The 21,082-nt window shown below is 36.7% G+C and overlaps 2 protein-coding genes across 17 annotated transcripts in view; one reads left to right on the top strand and one right to left on the bottom strand.

Annotated features, from left to right (window-relative positions):
* The window catches only part of LOC131438189 (whirlin), a 282,897-nt gene that overhangs the window by 220,070 nt on the left and 41,745 nt on the right, over window positions 1–21,082 (top strand). The gene's annotated exons all lie outside the window — the stretch shown is intronic.
* On the bottom strand, window positions 13,560–16,579 carry LOC131438193 (protein hunchback). The gene has a single exon (XM_058608045.1). It carries the CDS (start codon window positions 16,170–16,172, stop codon window positions 13,998–14,000), a length of 2,175 nt encoding a protein of 724 aa, XP_058464028.1. The 5' UTR covers window positions 16,173–16,579; the 3' UTR covers window positions 13,560–13,997.

Consider the following 21,082-nt stretch of genomic DNA (forward strand, 5'->3'; position numbering starts at 1 on the left):
AAATCGAGTCTTAGAAATATTTCCAATCAAATAATGAAATAATATTAATAATTGATACAAAATATACTGAGCTGCAAGTGTTTAAAACCTGATCACATTTCTACGTGTATTTTTCCTTGAGTTTCTAATTTGCACCCCTATATAGAAAATAAAGATGTGTTCCACATCAATATTGGGGGCCACTTGAGGGCGTACGTGACCCGGAATTCCACGAACCTCTTCTTTCATGGATGTGTCAAAAAACACAGTGGAATCAGAAGTATCCAAGAAATGACCACGGTTGGGAACAAACGAAGAAGGGTTAATATTCTGAGCCATGTAATCGAATACATACTTTCGAAGTTTTCAATCACCATCGGATTCAAAATATCGCATCGGATTAGCAATCGATATGAGAGATCCCAAAATCGATTTTTCAACGGTAAGACGCCCGCCAACACTTCGAGACTCATCGTATGAATTGACTGCATGCAACCTAAGGAAATACGCAAACAACGATATTGGATTCTTTCCAGCTTGATAAAATGGGTGTTCGACGCGGATCGGAAGCAAAAGCATCCGTATTCCATCACGGAAAATATCGTTGTTTGGTATAACCTGATCAGGTCTCCTAGATGGGCACCCCACCACGATCCGGTTATTGTACGAAGAAAGTTGATTTGCATAAAAGAGGGCTAAGGCATGAGCCCTGAGGAAGACCCATGTAGCTGAATCGTATTGTATACAAATCACCATGCGCGACAGTAGATTATATAAAAAGTAGTCCATAACTGGCGAAAGTTGATGCTTCAGCAGATAAAAACTTTTCATGCTAAGGGCCAATTTACAATCCTAGGAAAACGGCCATTGACGCAAATCGCAAAATCAATTTTCTTGTTTGTTTGGTACATTTAAAAAAAAATGCATTTTTCTTTGAGATTCATCAAGCATTAGCGAAGAAAATTGCTAATGCGTTCATCAATAATGGCTGTTTTCCTGAGATTTTAGGTAGAACCTTAACTCATTACATTATTTTATACGTTTGTTAGATCGAACGTACTTCGTTCACTATTTGCTGGTACTGAACAGTACTCCTTGTTTCTGTTTGAATATAACTATTTTGTCTATTCCATGCAAGTTATCCCGTAGGAAACAGGTTATTCAGTGGGTTGATATGTATTCAGCTGATTTTTTAATGTTACCAGCGATTATTGAGGACACCCGGTACTTCGATTAAAGTTCACGTAAAAAGGAATTTTATTATTTTTTTTTGTATTTTGTATACGATGATTTGACACTATGCACGTATCGTTGTTAACTAAGACGAATATTATTTCAACACATTTACGTTTGAACTGGATATATTGTGAGCTATAAGCTCAGTCTATAGATTGTACCTCTTTTGCCTTTTTCGCGTTGAGGTGCATTAGTCCTATCCAAACTAGGCCAATTTATTTTCTGTTCATCAAACTTTACAGTGCTCGCTTTGTTTCGCGCATTTTCCGATTATTGTTTATCAGATTTGTTAATTCTGACAGCGTTCTTTTGTTGTCGCTACTTGTCTCGATCCTAACCGCTTTTCGACTGTTTTGGATGCGATACAAATGCAAACAGAGTCATATAATACTGCTATCTTGTAATTTTTACAGGTGTAAAAATATAGCTTGTTAAAACAAAGTTTTAGTGTCTAAAACTACCCGTAATCCTTATTATTGAAACGCTCATTTTCTTCACAACATGTTTTCCGCAAAGAAGTCCATTCGCTGAGCGTTTTCCGAATTGAGTATTTTCCGAATAAGCCACTTTTAAGTAAGCGAATTGGTCAGATTAAAGCTAAAGATAGTTACAATGCTACGGCGTGTATTTTCCGACGCCTTTAGGAAATTTTAGAGGCTACAAGATTTTGTTTTGGAAGCTGGGTTCCAAAAATTTTGTTTTTAATGATATCAACGGTTCTGTATGCGAAGAATCGATTGCGAAGCCTGTTGAAACAGAATGGTTAAATTCTTTAAAAAATAATATCTTTTTGAGAATTTAAACTTTGCACTGCTGCAGCCAACTTTTAACTGTAACTTTCATTGCAGCTTAGGTGTGTTAATCTATTCGTAAACCGATGAGTTTTACTTTTTCCTTGACGATAGATTTTCTTCGTTCGTGCTTCGCATGAGCGTGTTTTAGCCTGTCACACTCATAAATCCGTAACTCTAGAAACAGAAAACAGATCCAAATAACATAGAGATTTATCGAAATTCGTCAATTTTTGGCACCTACTGCCCCGAGGTGTAATCTCTATGCAAACATATGAAACCAAGAAACAGTTATATGTACTCAATACAAACAATGCTATTTAAAACATCAAACGTGTTTACCAATACAGAAAGTTTAGGAAATATTTGATGAGTTCTCAAAGATGTTGCAAAAAAAATCTTTTGAATTCAATAGAATATATAACATAATCAGCCTCATAACAGTAAACGAGTACGATAATTTCAGAGAAGTCAACAGCTATCGCAATAATCCCCTAGACCATAAAGTTGGCCTGCACCGTAAATTACCGTAAGTTGACTGTACACAATTTTAGCTCGAAAAAGTGGGACGTAACCGAAGCCTTTACCTACTGCCTTGACGGTACACCATGTAGTATGTCCCAATTAGGATCGACAGTACTAGCCGGGGCAGTTTGTTTGCATTTCTGTACCACCAGCACCTCTATCGACAGATACCGGCTTGTAAAACTGATTTTTACCGCCACAAAAACAACCTTTCCGGAAAAAAGGGCGGTCGGGACCTTACCTCGGATGTTTGTTTTAGCTGCTATCCATCGACGACGATGACGACGACGATAGCGAGGACGACGGACGGCAGGCTAGAAAGTGAAAATTTTCCTCTCCCATCATAAAAGCGAAGGATTAAAAAAGTAACAAAAGTCGAATCATGTCAACCGTATGCTAATTGCTGCCATTTAGGGTTTCATTCGATTGTCCTGTCTTGTAATGGTTTTTTTTGGTTGTTGCCTCTCTCTCTAGTTTCTTACGAAAACCGACTCAAAGGCTGTTATGGGCGTTAATTACCTTGCTCGTGCCGTAAAATTTCAACCCAGTCAGCAACAACAGACGGAGCGTAAAGGATTAGGTGCCATAAAACACCGTCTAACTGTTTTAACTTTTACTTTTTAACGCTGCTTGTTGTGCGGTGTTTGTCTTGGATAATCTTTGTCTCCTAGCGGATCATCCTACGGCAAACAATCGGTCGTTCCTTTCGTCTAACTGGATGAATCTTTCGAGTCTGAAAAAGGATTAAATTGTCGTCATAAATATTGGGATGTAACTTAATTTCAAACTCGTCCTTCTGACCTGTCCAGGGTCGGGTTCAATCATGGCTAGACATGTGCAAATCTGGATGTCCAACGGTCACCAAATTGTCCAGGTGAAGCCGAAAGAAAGATCCGCTTTATTGATCGATCAAATTTCGCTCAAACACAAAAGCACAACTGGCCCTTTAAATTGTAAAGATTCGTCCCAAAATACTGACCATATGCGTAGGGGAAGAAAGGCACATGGAAACAAGGCACAAAGATCATGATTTATCGATCATCTTTCCAGCTTACTTCCCTTCGAATAAGCTTCGTTCCGATCTTTACGTGCAATAAAAAAAAACACGCGTCTTTGATTTATCAGAAAAAATGAGCCACAATCGGACCTTTAATTGTTCGCCCCTCTGCGTGTAAGCCGGCCAGGATAACAAACCCAGCAGAGAGGAAGGATTCTTTCGGTTGAATTACGGCACGCTAGGTCAAAGGAAGAAAACAAAATCGCAAAACAATGTCCAATAATCACGTCAACGTGTCCTCACACAGCCCCGGTGCCGCTCTGTGGACTCAGCCGTCCCGACACGGTGAACTATCTCACCGAAGAAAAAAAAACACCCGGCCCGTACCGGATTGGCTCGTCCTCGCACTCGTCATCGTGTCTTCGTTTGATTCGATCAATGAATCATGATACATTGGACACAAGCCGATGACGACCGACGTCCAGCCGATTTTGTTCGATTGCTGTAGACATAGTCAAACAAAGTAAAAATCATCACAGCTAAAACACGAATGGAAAGTATGATCCTTTGATCGATTTGCATTCTTTTGTTTGGTAATCAAATAAAATATCAATGGAAAACGAAGTAAGACCTGTTTTTTGGCAGATTTATTCGTATTAATAGTGATTTCTCGTTTAATCCAAAACATAAATCTGTTTTTAGATATTTTAGAAGAATACAATTGCTATTCTCTAATGCAAAGCTGATTCAGTTGCAGTGCTATCACAAATTATTCGAATAATTCAAAAGATTTTGACCTAAGCCGTTCCCGGGTAGAAGTGATTTGCAAACCAATACCAAATTCTGTCATTAAAATCAAACATCTCAATGGTAAAAATTAACATTATTTAGTTTGAAATAAGAGTTAAAATATCAAAAATCATAACAAAGCCTGCATGAGAAAATAGCAACAAAATAAAAAATTCTGTCATTGTAATATTAAATCATGAACAAAATATTTATAGAAGATGAATTTGTTCATTATTTTATATTCTAGCATTTAGAATAGAGTAATATCTTAAGTATTTCTCTTATCAAATTCTGATGCAGTTTATTAAATGATATTTTATTTGAAGATAAAACTACTGGGTCAATTTACTTAATGAAATTGAAATAGCTCATCAATAACGAAATAAGATATTATAACTAATTTTGATGTTGAACAGATATTGTACAATGTATTGATCCCTTGATGAAATATCACGAAAATATCAAGTATCACTCTGACAACACAGAGACATCAAGCCAAGATATGATGGTAAAATTTGTTATTATTTTGACCTTTGTTTGCTATTTACACCTACCCGGGTTGAAATCTCATTCAACCTAACAACCGGTGATATTTCTTTTAGGCAAACATTAGAATATTGATCAATTTTAGATTATTGACCCCTTAAGACTCCATATTCATGTGTCTTAGATCTGCGGCTTGGATTTGTTCTTTGGCAAATTTTAAAACATCGTTGCTCACAAATTCGAAAAGACGACTTTTTAAACATCCGATTGCATCGTGATATATTCCCGAAATGTATTGTTTAGACAAATTCGCTTGATTCCAATCGTTGTCAGATCACCGTTTCGTTTATTATTGCTATTGAAATATTCTGAATATGCATTCGTTCTACGGCTTTTTCGTATTTGAGATCAGTGTCTACCAATTATAACTGATTATGTTGAGAATTGTCCTTCATCGTTGGATAATTTTTTAGAATTTCAATTTTGCAGATTAATACAAACATTAAAGAAAAAAATATCTAGCCTGTCAAGAAATTCGATAGGATAACATGACTCGTCATTCAAAAACAACTGAAAGTTGGAGATTTCCAATAAATTTTATATAAAAATCGCTGTGTCCCTAATTTTCTCATCTTGACCCGCACTTTGGGCTTGGTTACACCGACGATACGACCAGGCACTGCGAAGAAAAATTAGCATTAAAATTGTCCGTTGCCGATTTACCACCAGTTACCATAAATTCTGCGACCCCTTGATAACGATATAAATAATCTTATCGAGCAACACTGTTTAAGTTGCTCCGAGCTAGTTACCATGACCTCAGAATAAACAAACAAACAATTTGAAAAAGAGATACCGGAATATGGAAATGGGTTTGTATATCAGGCACGTAAAGTCTGATTGGATCGAGAATAAATAAAAAAAGCAACTTATTTCTATCGGTAGAGTGTATGGAGTCAACGAAGCGAATCTGAAAAGTTCTCCATTGGCCCCTGGCGATAGATGTATATCAAATATGTATATATTCGCAAAAAAACAAGAACAATCTAGTTCCAACCACGTACCGCCATTTTACTTCTTACGCTTTTGAACTACCAAGTAGATGACACTGTAGTCATAAGCATGACGGAACTCAATAAACATCTTAGGTGAACAGAAAATATGTTTCTCAAAAGTACTAAAATAACATGTAATAAAATATAGTCTTTTGTTTCAATACTTAACATAAAATAACTATTTTTTGGTATCATCATACCAAAAAGATTCAAAGTTTTTAGAGAGCTACGAATAAATATGGAATTGGGAATGTATACCCATTCATGTTAATAACAAAGTTAAATTTATTCCATGATATACATCCACGTTCAGATTTAATATTGCACTAATAATATGGCCATACTATTTATGTAATGTTGTTCAGAATAGTTCCGTTTTCTACATAATCTTTGTCCGAATCAAGCACTAGGATTTCTCTGCAACCAGGCCCGTACCCAGAATTTCGTTTCGGGAGGGGCCCACAAATAAGAAAAAATGCATCTAACTGATGATTCTTGTGTCTTAAGTAGTTTTTGTTTTTTTTTTGAAGAGTGAGTGCAAGTAATTATAAATTAATGTAAATTTGTACTCACATATTTTGGATTGCACAATGAGGGATTGAAGCAAGAAGTTATATGTATCAAAGGGAAGAGATCGATTTTTTACATTTCTTTTATCATATAGTCCCAAAGTTCGGCTTCGACTTCTGGTTCCGGAAAAACTGAGTGATGAGTATTAAAACCTTCAATTTTAAAGGTGTATTTTATGTAAATGTTATAATGTGTTCACTATGTAAAAAGAAACAAATATTTTGAAACAATTCAAGCTCATCTAGTTTGCAAAATTTGTTGATTGTTTGTCGGACAGATGATCGAGCAGATTTAAATAAATTTATATTCAAATGAAGTGCTTTATAATCCCACATGATCCTATTTAATTTCATCGAGTCATCTTCCGTGTCTGACTTTTTTGAAGGCTTTTGAAAATCACGCTTTTTGTAGACGTTTGTAAAAATTTACAGACTTTTGAAATCGGCGCGGTCTGTTTTATTCACTACACCAATTCCTTACATCATTCTTTGAAGAAAACTTGGAGTTCAGACAGTACAGACTTCTTCAGCCCTGCATGAATATATTCAAAATTTTTACTTTGCATCTCTGTTCTGGTTATACAGGATGATAAGTATAAAAATTTGAATTCGTCATTGGAAGTGACGATGCTACAACAGAAAAATCTTCTTAGTAGTAGTCAAAAACTCCAAAATGGAACTCACATAAATTTCTCAGAGATGACTAGGACGATTTGCACAAATGTAAGAATGCTTGGTCTTATGGATTCATAGACTTGTATGCTATTTTAACCCAATCCGGCTTCCGGTTTCGGAACAGGTCCGGAAGAAGCGGTCAGAACTCCAAAATGAAGCTCACACTCTGCTCTGTGCATTGTCTCGAAAAACCAATCGCTATAATAATGCACACTTATACTTGCTGTCGAAGGTGTTTTTCTTTGTTCGAGATAGTCCACGAAAAGTATACCGAGACAAACCCAAAGAACCGACCTCATAACCATTTCGCCTAATTTAGCCTACCTAGGTCGCTTCGGAGCACTCGTGCCGAATTCAGTCTATTGTCGGTTAATCATTCTATTCTCTGGTGTATAATAATGGATCCAGATTTCGTCAACAGTAACCAATCGACATCATCATCATCAGCATAGGCGGACAAGCTTCCGACGTGTGCTCGCGTTCATCGTTTTAATCCTGAGTATGCAAGTGCGGCATCCAGCGGCAGGACATCTTTTTCATTCGCAGAATCTTGCTAAAAGTATGATTATTTTGCTCAGTACTAATCCTCATGGCACTTTTTGGTCATCCTGTACCATTTCCTTTAATTTTGACATTGATTGAAATCACTGTGAAAACCGATTTTTGTGCTTCGAAAAAAATTCGATTGGGTTACCTGAAACTGGTTGGTAAAATCTTCTTATTAACAGATCATGTTAGTTGATGACTCATTTCTGTTCTTGATTCTGGAAATAGTGGGTATGGTGGCCGGTATCCAGGAGGAGCCCAAAGATAAAAAATAATGTTACTGAAGATGGCTTACGTACCTAATTTTCGGTGTGCTTTTTACGGGTTTTTTTTTTAACAGACGCTATAAACTTTTCCACTGGATATGTTCACTGTCTTATTTTTTTGTAACACATGTCTGAGATCTTCTAAATAATTATATATCTGTTTTCGATTTCGGGAGGGGCCAGGGCCCCTCGGGCCCCCCCTCTGGGTACGTGACTGTCTGCAACAGTACAATATCAGTTTTGTCATATTCGCTATCAGTTCCAGGATTGGCACCTTCAGTGTGCTTTCTAATTCAGCTGTGGCCTTGCATGCATCCCTTAATAGAAAGCTAATTTCGGTCGGACGGAAATACTTCGAATTAATTCTATGCAAACATTAACCAAATAATTTTTACATTTATTTACATTCTACATGTCTTCAATAAATCGTTACCATGCAATAATTTATCAGTATGTGTTGCCAGTTTCAACATTTTTATAAATGATTTCGTTTTGACATTACGAGTTACTGAGGGGTACTTAAATTTGCGATACAGGTACAAGTAGGTACAAGTAGGTCTCGGTTTGGATGTTAATTCGTCACATATGAGTCGAAGGCATGACCATCCGCTTGCTATTCAAAACTTCTTAGCAACCCTTCAGTAACTTGTCACGTCAAAATGCAATCATTTGGAAAATATTTTAAACTGGTAACTTTGCCAGAAAACGGTTGTTTTTGGAATAACAACTTATGTAACCCTGGCTACCTTCATTCAACTTAATCTTTTCACAATAGTTGAAAGAGAAAAGTTTTTACTATATACCTTATGATCAAAACGGAACCGGAATTTTCATTTTAAAATTCCTGCGCTTGTCCAATCGGTAAACTTTTATTCTCTCAACGTTGGCAACACTTTTATACACATTCTGTCAAATTTTGACGCATATCGCACCATTAATTTTTGTTTGGCGTCTTTACAAAGAAGTTGAAAAATTTTCGTGTGGCGATTTTTATAATGGATGAAAATTTAGAACAACGTGCGTGCATCAAATTTTGTATAGCAAATGGATTTAAGTGTTCCTAAACGTTGAAAATGTTAGAAAAGGCCTTTGGTGAATCGTGTCTAGGAAAAACACAGGCATACGAGTGGTATAAACGCTTCAAAGGTGGTCGTACAAGCTTGGATCATGATGAGATCCCTGGCCGCCCAACAACATAGTTAGAGAGAATTTAGTTTACCGATTGGACAAGCGCGGGAATTTTAAAATGAAAATTCCGGTTCTTTTTTGATCATAAGGTATTTTATGATTTGCATTAAAATCGGTACTAGAAGTAACGCTTTCATCTTATTTAAAGAAGTCAGACATCCTTGATTGAATTTTCATTAAGAAGAGATCAGAGTTGACGGTTTGGATTAAATTCTGACATATCCCTAGCAATTTACTTCGCTGGCGAAAATGTGCATCTTCAGATACTATGTCAGATGTCGTAATCGATAATAAAGTAAAAAAAATTTAAAATAGGTAATCGAATATTAAAACTTTTCCGAGGCTAAGAAATTTATCGATTATTTACAAATGCTGTCTTGGCTCAGTGTCTGAGCATATTTGGACACATACTGAATTGTGCTAGTATCTTTGTGGTTTACATTTAAAGCAGCCCATACATCTTCAGATTTCCGGACACTCCAAATGAACCTTGGACGGAATAAATAACTGAACGAATAACTGAACTAAGCGTGCGTGATGACTATTCAGTTTTGCGTTTTTTTTTTTATTCAATAATATAATATAATATTAAGGCACACTGCTTAAGCTCTAAGATGCCAAGGGTATTTACTAATCTTAATTATCGTCTAACTTAAAACTAGAGTAGTATCATTATGTAATATAGTATCTGGCGATCGGTAGTGGCCGGTGAATTGAATTTAGGATGAGATGATTCCAGATGGCGATGGTAATTTTCTATGTTGGCCGCATTCTTCGGTCCGTGAGGGTCCGCGGGAAACACCCCCAGGCTACGAAGGCCCGGCGGGTGGCCCCAGTTTTGCGTTTTGTCTTCATGTCAGTTTCAACAGTCTTTTCATGTCATTTAGGGGTTAGCCAAATTTTGTGCTAGGGCACATAACAGTTTTTAATATTTTTACGTTTCGTCTTTGACTCATCAGTGCAGAGCAGTTCAAATTGAACTGCTTAGTGCTAAACTCGGCAGTTCAATTTGAACCGCTAAGCAGACGTAAAGTTTCTGCTACTTACAGAACACTTTTTGTTTTGCAACAGAGTGCAATGTCTTTTCTGACGTGCCGAACGAAAACGTGTTTTCGACTATTTCTGGCCGATGCAGGTATGGTCATTTAGGGGTTAGCCAAACTGATGAGTCAAAGACGAAACGTAAAAATAATAAAAACGGTTATGTGCCCTAGCACAAAATTTGGCTAACCCCTAAATGACCATACCTGCATCGGCCAGAAATAGTCGAAAACACGTTTTCGTTCGGCACGTCAGAAAAGACATTGCACTCCGTTTCAAAACAAAAAGTGTTCTGTAAGTACCAGAAACTTTACGTCTGCTTAGCGGTTCAAATTGAACTGCCGCGTTTAGCACTAAGCAGTTCAATTTGAACTGCTCTGCACTGATGAGTCAAAGACGACACGTAAAAATAATAAGTCTTTTCATGGATGCACAATATTCTGATCAAAAGAAAACTGACGGACTGAACGATTAACTGAAGAACTGATCAGTTAACCGGATGAAACAGTCAAAAAAACCGGACGTTTGGCCAGATGAACTATTCAGTCACTTCAGTTAATCGTTCAGTTCACGAAAAACTGTTCGGAAAACTGAGCGTGTATGGGCCGCTTAAAAGTTTCGTTGAAATTAAAATATTCATGCACGCAAACATCGCATTTGGACGATTTTTTCTATGAAAGGGTTTTCGTACTAATAAATATTACAATTATGGATGAATTTTAAGGCAGTTTCGTCTAATCAACTGAAAGGTAGCAATATTTCATGTTGTCGCAAAGTTGGAAGTAGAATTCATTACATTTCTATTTATGAAATCTCAATATATGAACCAGTGAAATATTTAATAATACCAACAATATACCATCTTTTGTAAGAAAATTTGCTCGTGGAACTTACTGTACTTGAAATCAACTTATTTATTGAGTTATCTATTGTTGATGCTTATCAAATGAGTGCAGCATTTTGCAGTATATTCGATTTCTACTGTAAACTACATATTATACCGACTGATCCCAGAACAGTCGTGATGTTTTTATTTTTAATTTTATTATGTGATAGTCGATGTTCGTAAAGTTCACAGAGAATTTCGCAAAACTTCCGCACCTATTTTTAGGATCTTTTCATCGTTTTAGTAAGTTTTTGAAGTACTTCTTTGACGCATCGTGTAGGTTGTTTGATCTGACATGTATGGACGAAACTGTAGTGCTCTAATGAATCATTTTCGTCCTACTGTTCGGTCACAGCATAATTTGGGTTAATCAGAATATGACAACATTGCGAACAAGTTCGATGTTGCAGAAATATTACATACATTTCTTATGCAATAAAAATAAAACTCAATCAGAAAACTAGTACATGGTTTGCATTTTGCTGAAACAAAGGGCAAACTAAAAGCTAAGATTTTCAATACTACTCTCGTAGTTGAACGACTTGTTTGTGCAACTTCAGAACTTGGGTTTACCAAAATTAATACCTATTTGCTACTTGTAACACATTTCTTATGATTAATGTCTGTTCTGGAAATATTCACATATTCATGTTTACTTTTATTTAGAAAAAAATCTTTGCTGGGTTTTCCTGGTTCATTAAAATATCAATTTGTTAAAAATAATTTGAAAATCTTAAAGAATGTTTGAGAATTATCTTATGCATATTTCAAGCAATATTCCGATGATTGTCATTATTTCTTCCAGAAATTGGTGTACAATCATCAAAACATTCTGGTCTACAAATACATGTTTTACGAAAAAATGCAGTTCGTTGTCAATTTTATATTAAGAAATCGACGAACGATTAGCATAATATTTAGAATCATCATTGATTTATATATAGAATCTATAAACTGTTGTGTACTGACGAGTCGATTATGTGCCCTATGTGCAAAGGTTAACCCCTAAACGACTATATATGTAGAATGTTTTTCATGTTCGTGGAATGTACAGAAGTTATGAAAATATAATGCGAAACTTTTTTTATTATAAGTTATGTTTGTTATGTTTTTGTGAACAGTTTCATAATCAAATAATAGTTTATTTTCGCTGGTTTTATTACTGCATTTGTCATGTGATCTATGCATCAGTTTTTGTATAGGTTGCACGATCGTTTTAAATAAAGCAAATGTGACAACTACATTAGCAATTTTTCAAATAAATTTTCCCATTCTTTATTTATTTACTATTTCAGATTGTTATGTAAAAAAAGATTTATATGTAACTCATATAGTTGCATATTCAGTTTCTCTCTAGTAATCATTAATGAGTGTTGAACATACGAGATTCGTCAGAATACAAGACGAGTGGCGGCCCGGCGAACGAGCGTAACTAGGTTAAAGCCGGGTATAAATAAACGACATAAATTAAAATTAAAACGAGTGGCATAGTTGTTATTCGTGGCAACGAAACAACTTATATATTTTCAACAACACTGAAAAAGTGCGCTTTTTCAATAAAACAACAGTTACCAGAATAGTGATATAAACTCACTTGATAAGTTGCGGAATCAGTATACGAATATAAGACAGAAACCTAACGCGCTACTTGGAGTGAGTAATATTGGATTTAACCGGGGCGCATTCGTCTTGTTTAAAAAAAAGGTAACAGAAAAATATTTATTTTTTGAAAATTTTTCGTAATTACCCATTGAATTACATACTAATCGACTCAGCTCGACAAGAACGGAAAATGTCTGTGTGTGTATGTGCACCTTTTAACGATTTTTTTAACGCACAATTTTCTTAGAAATGACTTACCCGATTTCAATAAGCTTAAGCTGGTTTGTATATATATATATATATATATATATATATATATATATATATATATATATATATATATATATATATATATATATATATATATATATATATATATATATATATATATATATATATATATATATATATATATATATATATATATATATATATATATGTATATATATATATATATATATATATATATATATATATATATATATATATATATATATATATATATATATATATATATATATATCTATATATAACAACTCGTCTAATTCTGTAGTCTGCTCTGTAGTTCTCATCTACCCGATCCCCAAGCAAATTTTTTATTTTTTCCCTTGCCCATGGGAACAACTTACATCTGTTTCATAAGAACAATTGGGTATCTGAACTATTGTAGTGCTCACAGTACTATTGCTTCATAATGCAGGTCTCTTGCATTATTTTACTATTCAGATAAAAACAAGCAGCTTTATAAAAGGAATTCGGAAAAGTATTTTTTTGGTTACTTTGAAGCTGTTTTTAACGAGAAATCATTTCGAATACATTCAGTTTTTGCGTATCAACTTTCGCAAAAGAAAAGATGCTTTTAATTGTATTTCAATAATTTATTTCATTTCGATAAATAATTACAGGTAGAAGATCTAATAACTTTAAAATTACAACAATTGTGTGTCTCGCCATGAAGCCCTTAAACGCTATAAAAATTGTCTTTGTATTAAATCTTATCAACTACTCTTTGATTTTATGCTCTTTTTTGGCATGTCTCATAAACAATGTCTTCTCACAAGTTAAACATGCGACTTTTGCACTGTTACATGCGATAGCTTACTTTGTAGTCTTGGTTATTTAGTTAACTATTAAAATATACATCAATTTGTAAAATGATTTGATTATTACGCTCACTGCAAAATTCTGCGTTCGGTTCAGTCTTCATTTTGGAGTGCTTAGAGTATAGAAAACAAATGTCCAACAACGACTAGTTTTACATGCCTTGCTATAGCTATAAAAGATACATTCTGTCTTACTTTGTACAATTATTTGTCACGACAACCACCACCACCGGTACTAACATATAAATTGATCTCAATGTGGTTCAGTGTGCCTTCCGTGCTATGTGCAGGAAGAACCCAATTCGATCCTCGCTTTTCTCACCGCACATGTTGCACTTGTACACGTCGTCATATCCGTGATATCCCATATGGATCGTGTACATCACGTCATTCTTGAAACTGATGTCGCAATACTTGCACTCGAAGCATCGTGTCGGCGTTGTCTGTACGGCACTGTTGATCGAGGTAACCGAGGTGGATTCCTTCGAATCTCCCGCCTTCTCCGGTGTCTTCTGCTTGTTGATAGCAGTCAGGACGGATGCAGCTGGCTGCCGTCGGTGATCTTCATCCGTATGCTCATCGTCCGAGTTATCCATCACCATCGGTCCGGCGGTATTTAAAGTCTTGGTAAATTCATTTAATCGTTCCAACTTGAAGGCTCGGCCCTTGCGACGATTTTTACTACCACTACCAACTCCGACGGCATTACTGGAACCGATGTCGGTACTGGTTGAAGGAGTATGTGGGGTGAACGTGGCTCGTTTGGATGCAGGTAGATCTTCACCGCTGTTCAGATAGTCCATGTCGGTGTCCGTGGTTGTGTGAGATTCCGCTTTGAGGTTGGAGCTGTCAGCTGCGGCGGCGGTAATTTGTTTCAACAGTTCGTCACTCAGATTGGGGTTGCTGTTGTTGGTGACACTGGCGATGCTGGATGCGGAAGAGGAAGATGATGACGACGGAGATAGATTGTTTTTGGATGGGGTTTCGTTGGATTCTTCTCCATTGAGTTTGTCATGGAATTGATTGGAGAACTGTTGGTGGAAGTTGGGCGAGAGTTGCGCAATCGCAGCCTGTTGATCCGCAAACATCTGGAAGTTGAGATTCAGGTACGGGAACAGCGGAAGATTGTTACTGGCAGCATTTTTGAACATGTTCGCCAGTGGACTTTGAAGCAGTTGATGCGGGAGTAGGTTTCTGGCTAGGTTGTGTCCACTTGGCGGAGTGAATGGATTTTGAACGGGCACCGATTGATGTGATAACGGTGTCAGCGGAGCCTGCGCTGGAGATTGTGGAGGTTGGCTTGTTTCGGTTTTGAGATCGGTGGATTTTTGTGGTTTTGCTTTGGGACCTCGACGAGTTCCGTATACGTCGATAATAGGCAGTGGATTTGGTGTTCCGTCCATGTTCAGCACGACACCCGGTTTGTGAGCGTACTTCCGCAGATGCAGTTTCAACGAATGGCAGTATTTGGTAGCGTAGTTGCAATCCGCACATCGGAACTGGAACACATTCGAGTGGGATTTCATGTGGGAATTCAACATCGACTTATTGACGCAACTGTAGCTGCACTTGGTGCATTGGAATGGCTTCGATCGTTGGTGATTTCGCAGGTGATATTCCAGATGATGTTTGTACTCGGTAACGAAAGGACACTTAGGGCAGGTCAGCATCTTTTCCGGTTTGATGTGGCTTCGAGTATGCTCCCAGAAGTTAAGCTTGGTGACTGCTACAAATTCGCACTGTTTACATTTAAACTTCTTAACCTTTCCATGGGAATTGATTTTTGGTTTGCGAATTCCTTCTTCATCTTCACTTCCCTCATACGAATCGCCACAGTCGGATCCGTGGTCTTCTTCCTTTTCCGGTGTTTCCGCAATATCCTTGGGTGACTTTGGAGGTGTGACATCCATTGGCGGGGTATGTGTTGGTGTTAGGGTAGATGATACGTAGCCGCTGTCCTGTTTACCGTAGTTACGGTTTGGTGTAGTCTGTCTTGGGAGCTGCGACTGTTGCTGCTGAGGTGGAATAAACATTCCAGCATATCCGGGTGGAGTTAGCGGATTAAATCCCAATGGATTGTAACCATGAATCAATCCAGTGTTGCTGTTTTTTGCATCATAATATTGACTTCGTCCACTCAACGAATCCATACTGTCCACGCTCTGCGGAGATGTTGGGCTCGAATGAGACATTGGAGTATCTTGCTGGAGATTGTGATTGTGATGGTGATGATGATGGTGGCTTGACGAAAACTGCTGACCATAGTTGCTCGAAGTGTCCAGCGGTTCGGATTTGATGGTCATGTCGTACCAACCACCAGCACTGGGCTGCTGCTGCTGCTGCGGAAGCGCTCCGGACATGATTGAGTCGTAGTTCTGCATTGTGTTCCCGCTGACGAAGAAGAGAAAATGATAAAAGCCATTAATACAATGCGCCATGTTGCTGACGTTGGGTATTTTTTTGCGTTCGTGCGAGGGTGAACTCCCCCAAATATTGCTCTTTACTGGCCGAATGAGTGCGACCAAGAATACACATTACACACATTGCCAGGAGAACGATCATTTTTATTTTCATCGCGCCAGCTTTTTATTTACTAAACAGTGCGTGGAATGGGGTTCTTGGCAGTGTATTCGCTACATGGTTTTCCCTTTCTTTAGCGAGTGTTTTTTTTTTGCAGAAGGGAGGAAAATCGATAAATGGGATACGGATCTTCTTTGGCTGACAAAGTTTTTCCAAGCTTGTAAAGTCATCACTTGGTTAGACTATGTAGATTATTATTCCCCGAGAGCATCAAGCTATTTGCAATCGAAGAAAATAACAATATATTTTTCCAACCAGCATTACCTCGGAGCAGCTCGAAATTGTATTTAAAGGATTAGCTTTGGAACCAATGCAAAACATACGAACCCTAGATGGATTCAAAGTTTTTATGGTTTTACAAACCGTCTTGAAACTGAAAGTCATTCCATTTGCAGCAGAAAAAAAATCTCAACATGTAACCTCCCATTTATGGGTTCATTTGACTATTCACAGACCCGGGCCATAAAAATTGTCCATAAAAATTAGCTCTCGTTCCTTCATTATCCCACAGGCAACGGGGTAACGGATCCGTTGACAAATAAAGCAATACAACAACAAAAAAATGCTCTAGTTTGGTCGAGGACACAAGACAACAGTTGGAAAAGGAAGAAAAAGTAGATATGACTTTTCTACCTCTGAAGTCCGAACCGCCCCTTATTTGCTTTCGGCAGGGATAGGAAGTCAAACTGACCGGTTGTAAAAAATCTGCTCTTTGGCAATCAAATTCCTAATATAAAAGGTCGTTTGCCTGCAAAGAGTTGACCTCGACCTGGATCCTCGTTAAGTGCTGTTTGTTCAACTGATGCTTACCTATTGCTTTCTGTGACTTCTACACGTACAATTCCTTGATAGTCCTAAATTTGGTGTTATCAGAAACTTTTCGTGATTTGCATCGTCTGCTTCAACTTGCGTTCTTTAAAATCCAATATTTCACACCTATGTTTTATCCTTCCGAATCACAGTTCAGTAACTTTGTAATTGTATTTTTTCCTTGTTTCAACTTTCACCGATGTTGTAATTCCACAATAACACTGTCTAACTTCACTTCGAATATCTCTAATTCCGAACTAAACAAGAAAACTTAGAACACTGACCGCATGCGAGATCGAATTTTTAAAGGTAATTGTTTTCCAATGCCAACCATGAGGTCACTACCTCCATGAACCTTCCTCGCTGTCAGCACTTTAAAAACTGATCTGAGATTTTTTCGTTGACCCCGGCCTGTGGCCCGGGAAACAAAACTACTGCCCGTGCGAGGAGGAGCGGGGGAAAAGTAGGAAAACATACGAAATTCCGAAAACCAACCCAAAGCGCAAACGAAGTGAGTTCCCATTTGGTGATGTTTGCCTGCTGAGAGTCGGCCTTACTTTGGCTTGTGAGTGGCTTTCCGAACGAATGAAATTGATTTTCACTGTCTTCCGATCTCGCTTCTCGCTCTGTTTATGTTTTCGCAATGGCCACGCGGGATGTGGTGGAAACAGACGAGAGAGATGGAGAGAGAACTCCCTGCCGGATAGGGATGTGGACTTGAGCAACGGTGCCTATCTCGAATGGGTAATGAAATCGAAAGTGTGCTACTTTTGTTGGGAAGGGAGTTGATGGTTTCTGGAGTATTTTTTTAGGTTTCTAACGATTCACTCACCAATACAGATGGAAGCAAAAATAGGTTGGGATTCGTGAGGGTCAGCAGCATTGAACTTCACATGTAACTCGTGAGGTGTTGAGTAGGAGTGCAGGGATATAGACAAAAGTAACGCGATACTGGTCAGCAGCAAGTAGCCACCAGTGTTGTGGCGCAGGAATTGTTTGAGGAAAACAATGACGGCCAAACGATTCGGTTCAATTTGCAAATCCAACATTCTTATTCCCGTTGGAGGTATGTGGATATTGCAGCTTTGAATTTATAGTCATCTTTTGTCTAGAATAAATTTAATTTCCAATTTTATTATGCTTACGAATTTCGACAATTTTAACCGGTTTCCCAATCAGCTTAACAATGAACAGAGCTTGACACGAAATCGTTAGAAATTTAACGGTGTTTTAGACCAATCTTCTAACTATCAAGAATATGTTCTTACAATCGAGGAGCATGAAAAAAAAACTGAAAAATCATCTAAAATATTGATTAATATTTTAGAATACTGTATCAGTATAGGAGTTTATTGGGAATTTTAATGTTTGTAAACAAATCGGCCATGTCTGTATGTATCGTAGTTTTGCTTTCAAAATGATACTGTCTTTGCCATACTTGCATACTGCCATACTAGAACTTAAAAACAATGTTAATGGTGATGATTGTACTAAAATAATCGATTGTGAAAGTAAACTAACTCTGATAGGATTTATCAGGAAACTCACAATAAAAACCATAGTGATATAATAATACCTATTTCATATTATTCATTATCTCCTACAAATTACAGCAGGATTCATCAAAATACTACAACTTAATAAAACTCAGGAAACAGTATTGCATATTTTTGCATAATACTACTACATTTATACAGTACATTTGAATTCAAGTTTGTGAATATCAATCATATATATGATACCAGTACACTAAGGTCTTTTTTAACACGTTTTTTTTCGCACGGTTTATTTATACACGGCTTTTTTACACGGATTCCGGAATTAACACGGTATTTATTTACACGGTTTTCGCAATTAACACGGTTTCTGATGAGAGTTTAAAAAGAACTGTCATTTGTTTTTTTTTTTTTTTGAAAAAAGATTTAAAAAAGGGAACAGGTTGTCTGTAAGAAAACGATTATGAGAGTTAATTTGAAGTTTGAAAGTTAACTAAAATCATTCATTCAACAATTCACGGGAGTATTGGCTGTCGTTCCATAAAATGATTAATCAGTCTTCAGATCTTGAACCCCTGTCGTAAATTACACGACAACGTCTCTTCCGCTCAGTTGTGGTGTATGATGTCAGCATCGTCATTGATATCATCGAGAATTTCGGAGCGTTGAAGAACTAGTCAAATTTACTTCAACTCTTCATCATATCGAGCAGTACAGTATTTCATACCCATTTGAATGATATAGCTCTAGTAATATTATGATTTACCACGATGAAATGAGTTGCTTCAGCATGACACATAGTATCCGTACTGTATTCTACAATGTTGTACTGTATTTTCGATTCAAATACTGTGTACTGTTTTTTACCCTCAAATCTACTCTATTTTAATTTGTACTGTATTTCTACACTGAAGGGTACTGTATCACACAAAAATTTAGTGCAGAATTTTAAATCTTCAACGCATCAAATTTCGATCTGTGGCAGTACAAGAACAGTAACAACACGTAGCGAATGTGAATGACAACACAACAACAACACACACAAATTTTTTCATTAATAATTCTTGTCCAGAGCGCGTCACAACAACCAAACGAAACTTTGATGATTAAAAAAAGGAAAAATGTCTCAACCAAAAAGAAAATATACTCTAAATCAAAATCATTATCCAAAACATCCGCTTCTCAAAAAATGTTATTATTACTTTCGCACATTTTTCAGTTTTTGACGAATTTTAAAATGCCCTAAAAAGGAAATAAAAAATAATTAAGTTTATGAACTTGCTTTGAACGATTTGTTTAGTCTTGTTAAGAGGTGTTGAGTAAGTTTTACATGATATGCGAATACAACTGTGTGATGAAAACCGCGAAAAAGCTACCGCAGAGACGGTACTCGGAAATAGAAAATAGTTCCTATCCTCCTAAATCGTTTTGCCAATTAAGCTATCCTGCATGTGAAACATACAGAAAAAACGGACTAATTAAGAGCTGAAACACCAAACAGTTAGGCTGTTTGTATGTGTGTCTCACATGCAGGATAGTTTAATAGGCAAAACGATTCATCCGTATTTGGCTTGCTGCGGGTTCGAGTCCCATCTCTGCGGTGGCTATTTCACGGTTTTCATTACATAGTTGTATTCGCATGTCATATTTTCAATCTGTTTTCCTCGTAAGATGCTGATCAAATTTATTTGCTTTTGTTTTAATTCAATATTTTTAGAAAAAAGCGTACTGTAAAATGTACCGTATTTTCAAAGTCGATGTACTGTATTTCCTCGATTTTTACGCCAAATATACTGTTTTTCGTGAAAAAATATACGAGCGTTACACATAGTAATACCTTTTCTAATTTGAATTATATTCATCTCTATGAATTCTTCCCCTTTAATTCTGTCTCTGCGTGCATAGATCTTCATCCAATACCCATGTCTTCCCACTCAGTTTAGTTGAAAATGACTGTTATGATCGTTAGTGTTACTACACATCGCACCTTCGGAATTGAAAAGAACTGATTCTCAAGCTTGATTTGTAGTGAAAGTGTTTGTTGGTGGTATTACTAGCACTTCTTTAGTCGAACGTTCTAATTTGAAAGTATTACCGTTTTTTTGAAAACTGAATGCATTATACAGACGGCATGAGCCATTTAGATTAATTTGCTTGTCGTACAACGCGTTTTCTAAGTGTTCTAATTTTAATTCATCATCCAATGTGTTTTATCAAGTATGACTGGACCCTTCTCGTAACCTCTGACTTTTTTTTAGATTTCCATTTTGATTGTGAAACAACAGTTACATTTACACAGTTATGTGCACCTTGTATAAATTTGGGAGTTAAAAAATAAGCTTTTTTCCCCCTTCAAATGATCAAAAGTTACATTTTATCCAAAACAAATCAAACACATAATCAAATCTACGGTTTTTGGAATTATTACGTCAAATTTTCCACGCGTTTTTTTTTTCACGGTT

This window comes from Malaya genurostris, chromosome 3 (assembly GCF_030247185.1).
Source record: "Malaya genurostris strain Urasoe2022 chromosome 3, Malgen_1.1, whole genome shotgun sequence".
NCBI lineage: Eukaryota > Metazoa > Arthropoda > Insecta > Diptera > Culicidae > Malaya > Malaya genurostris.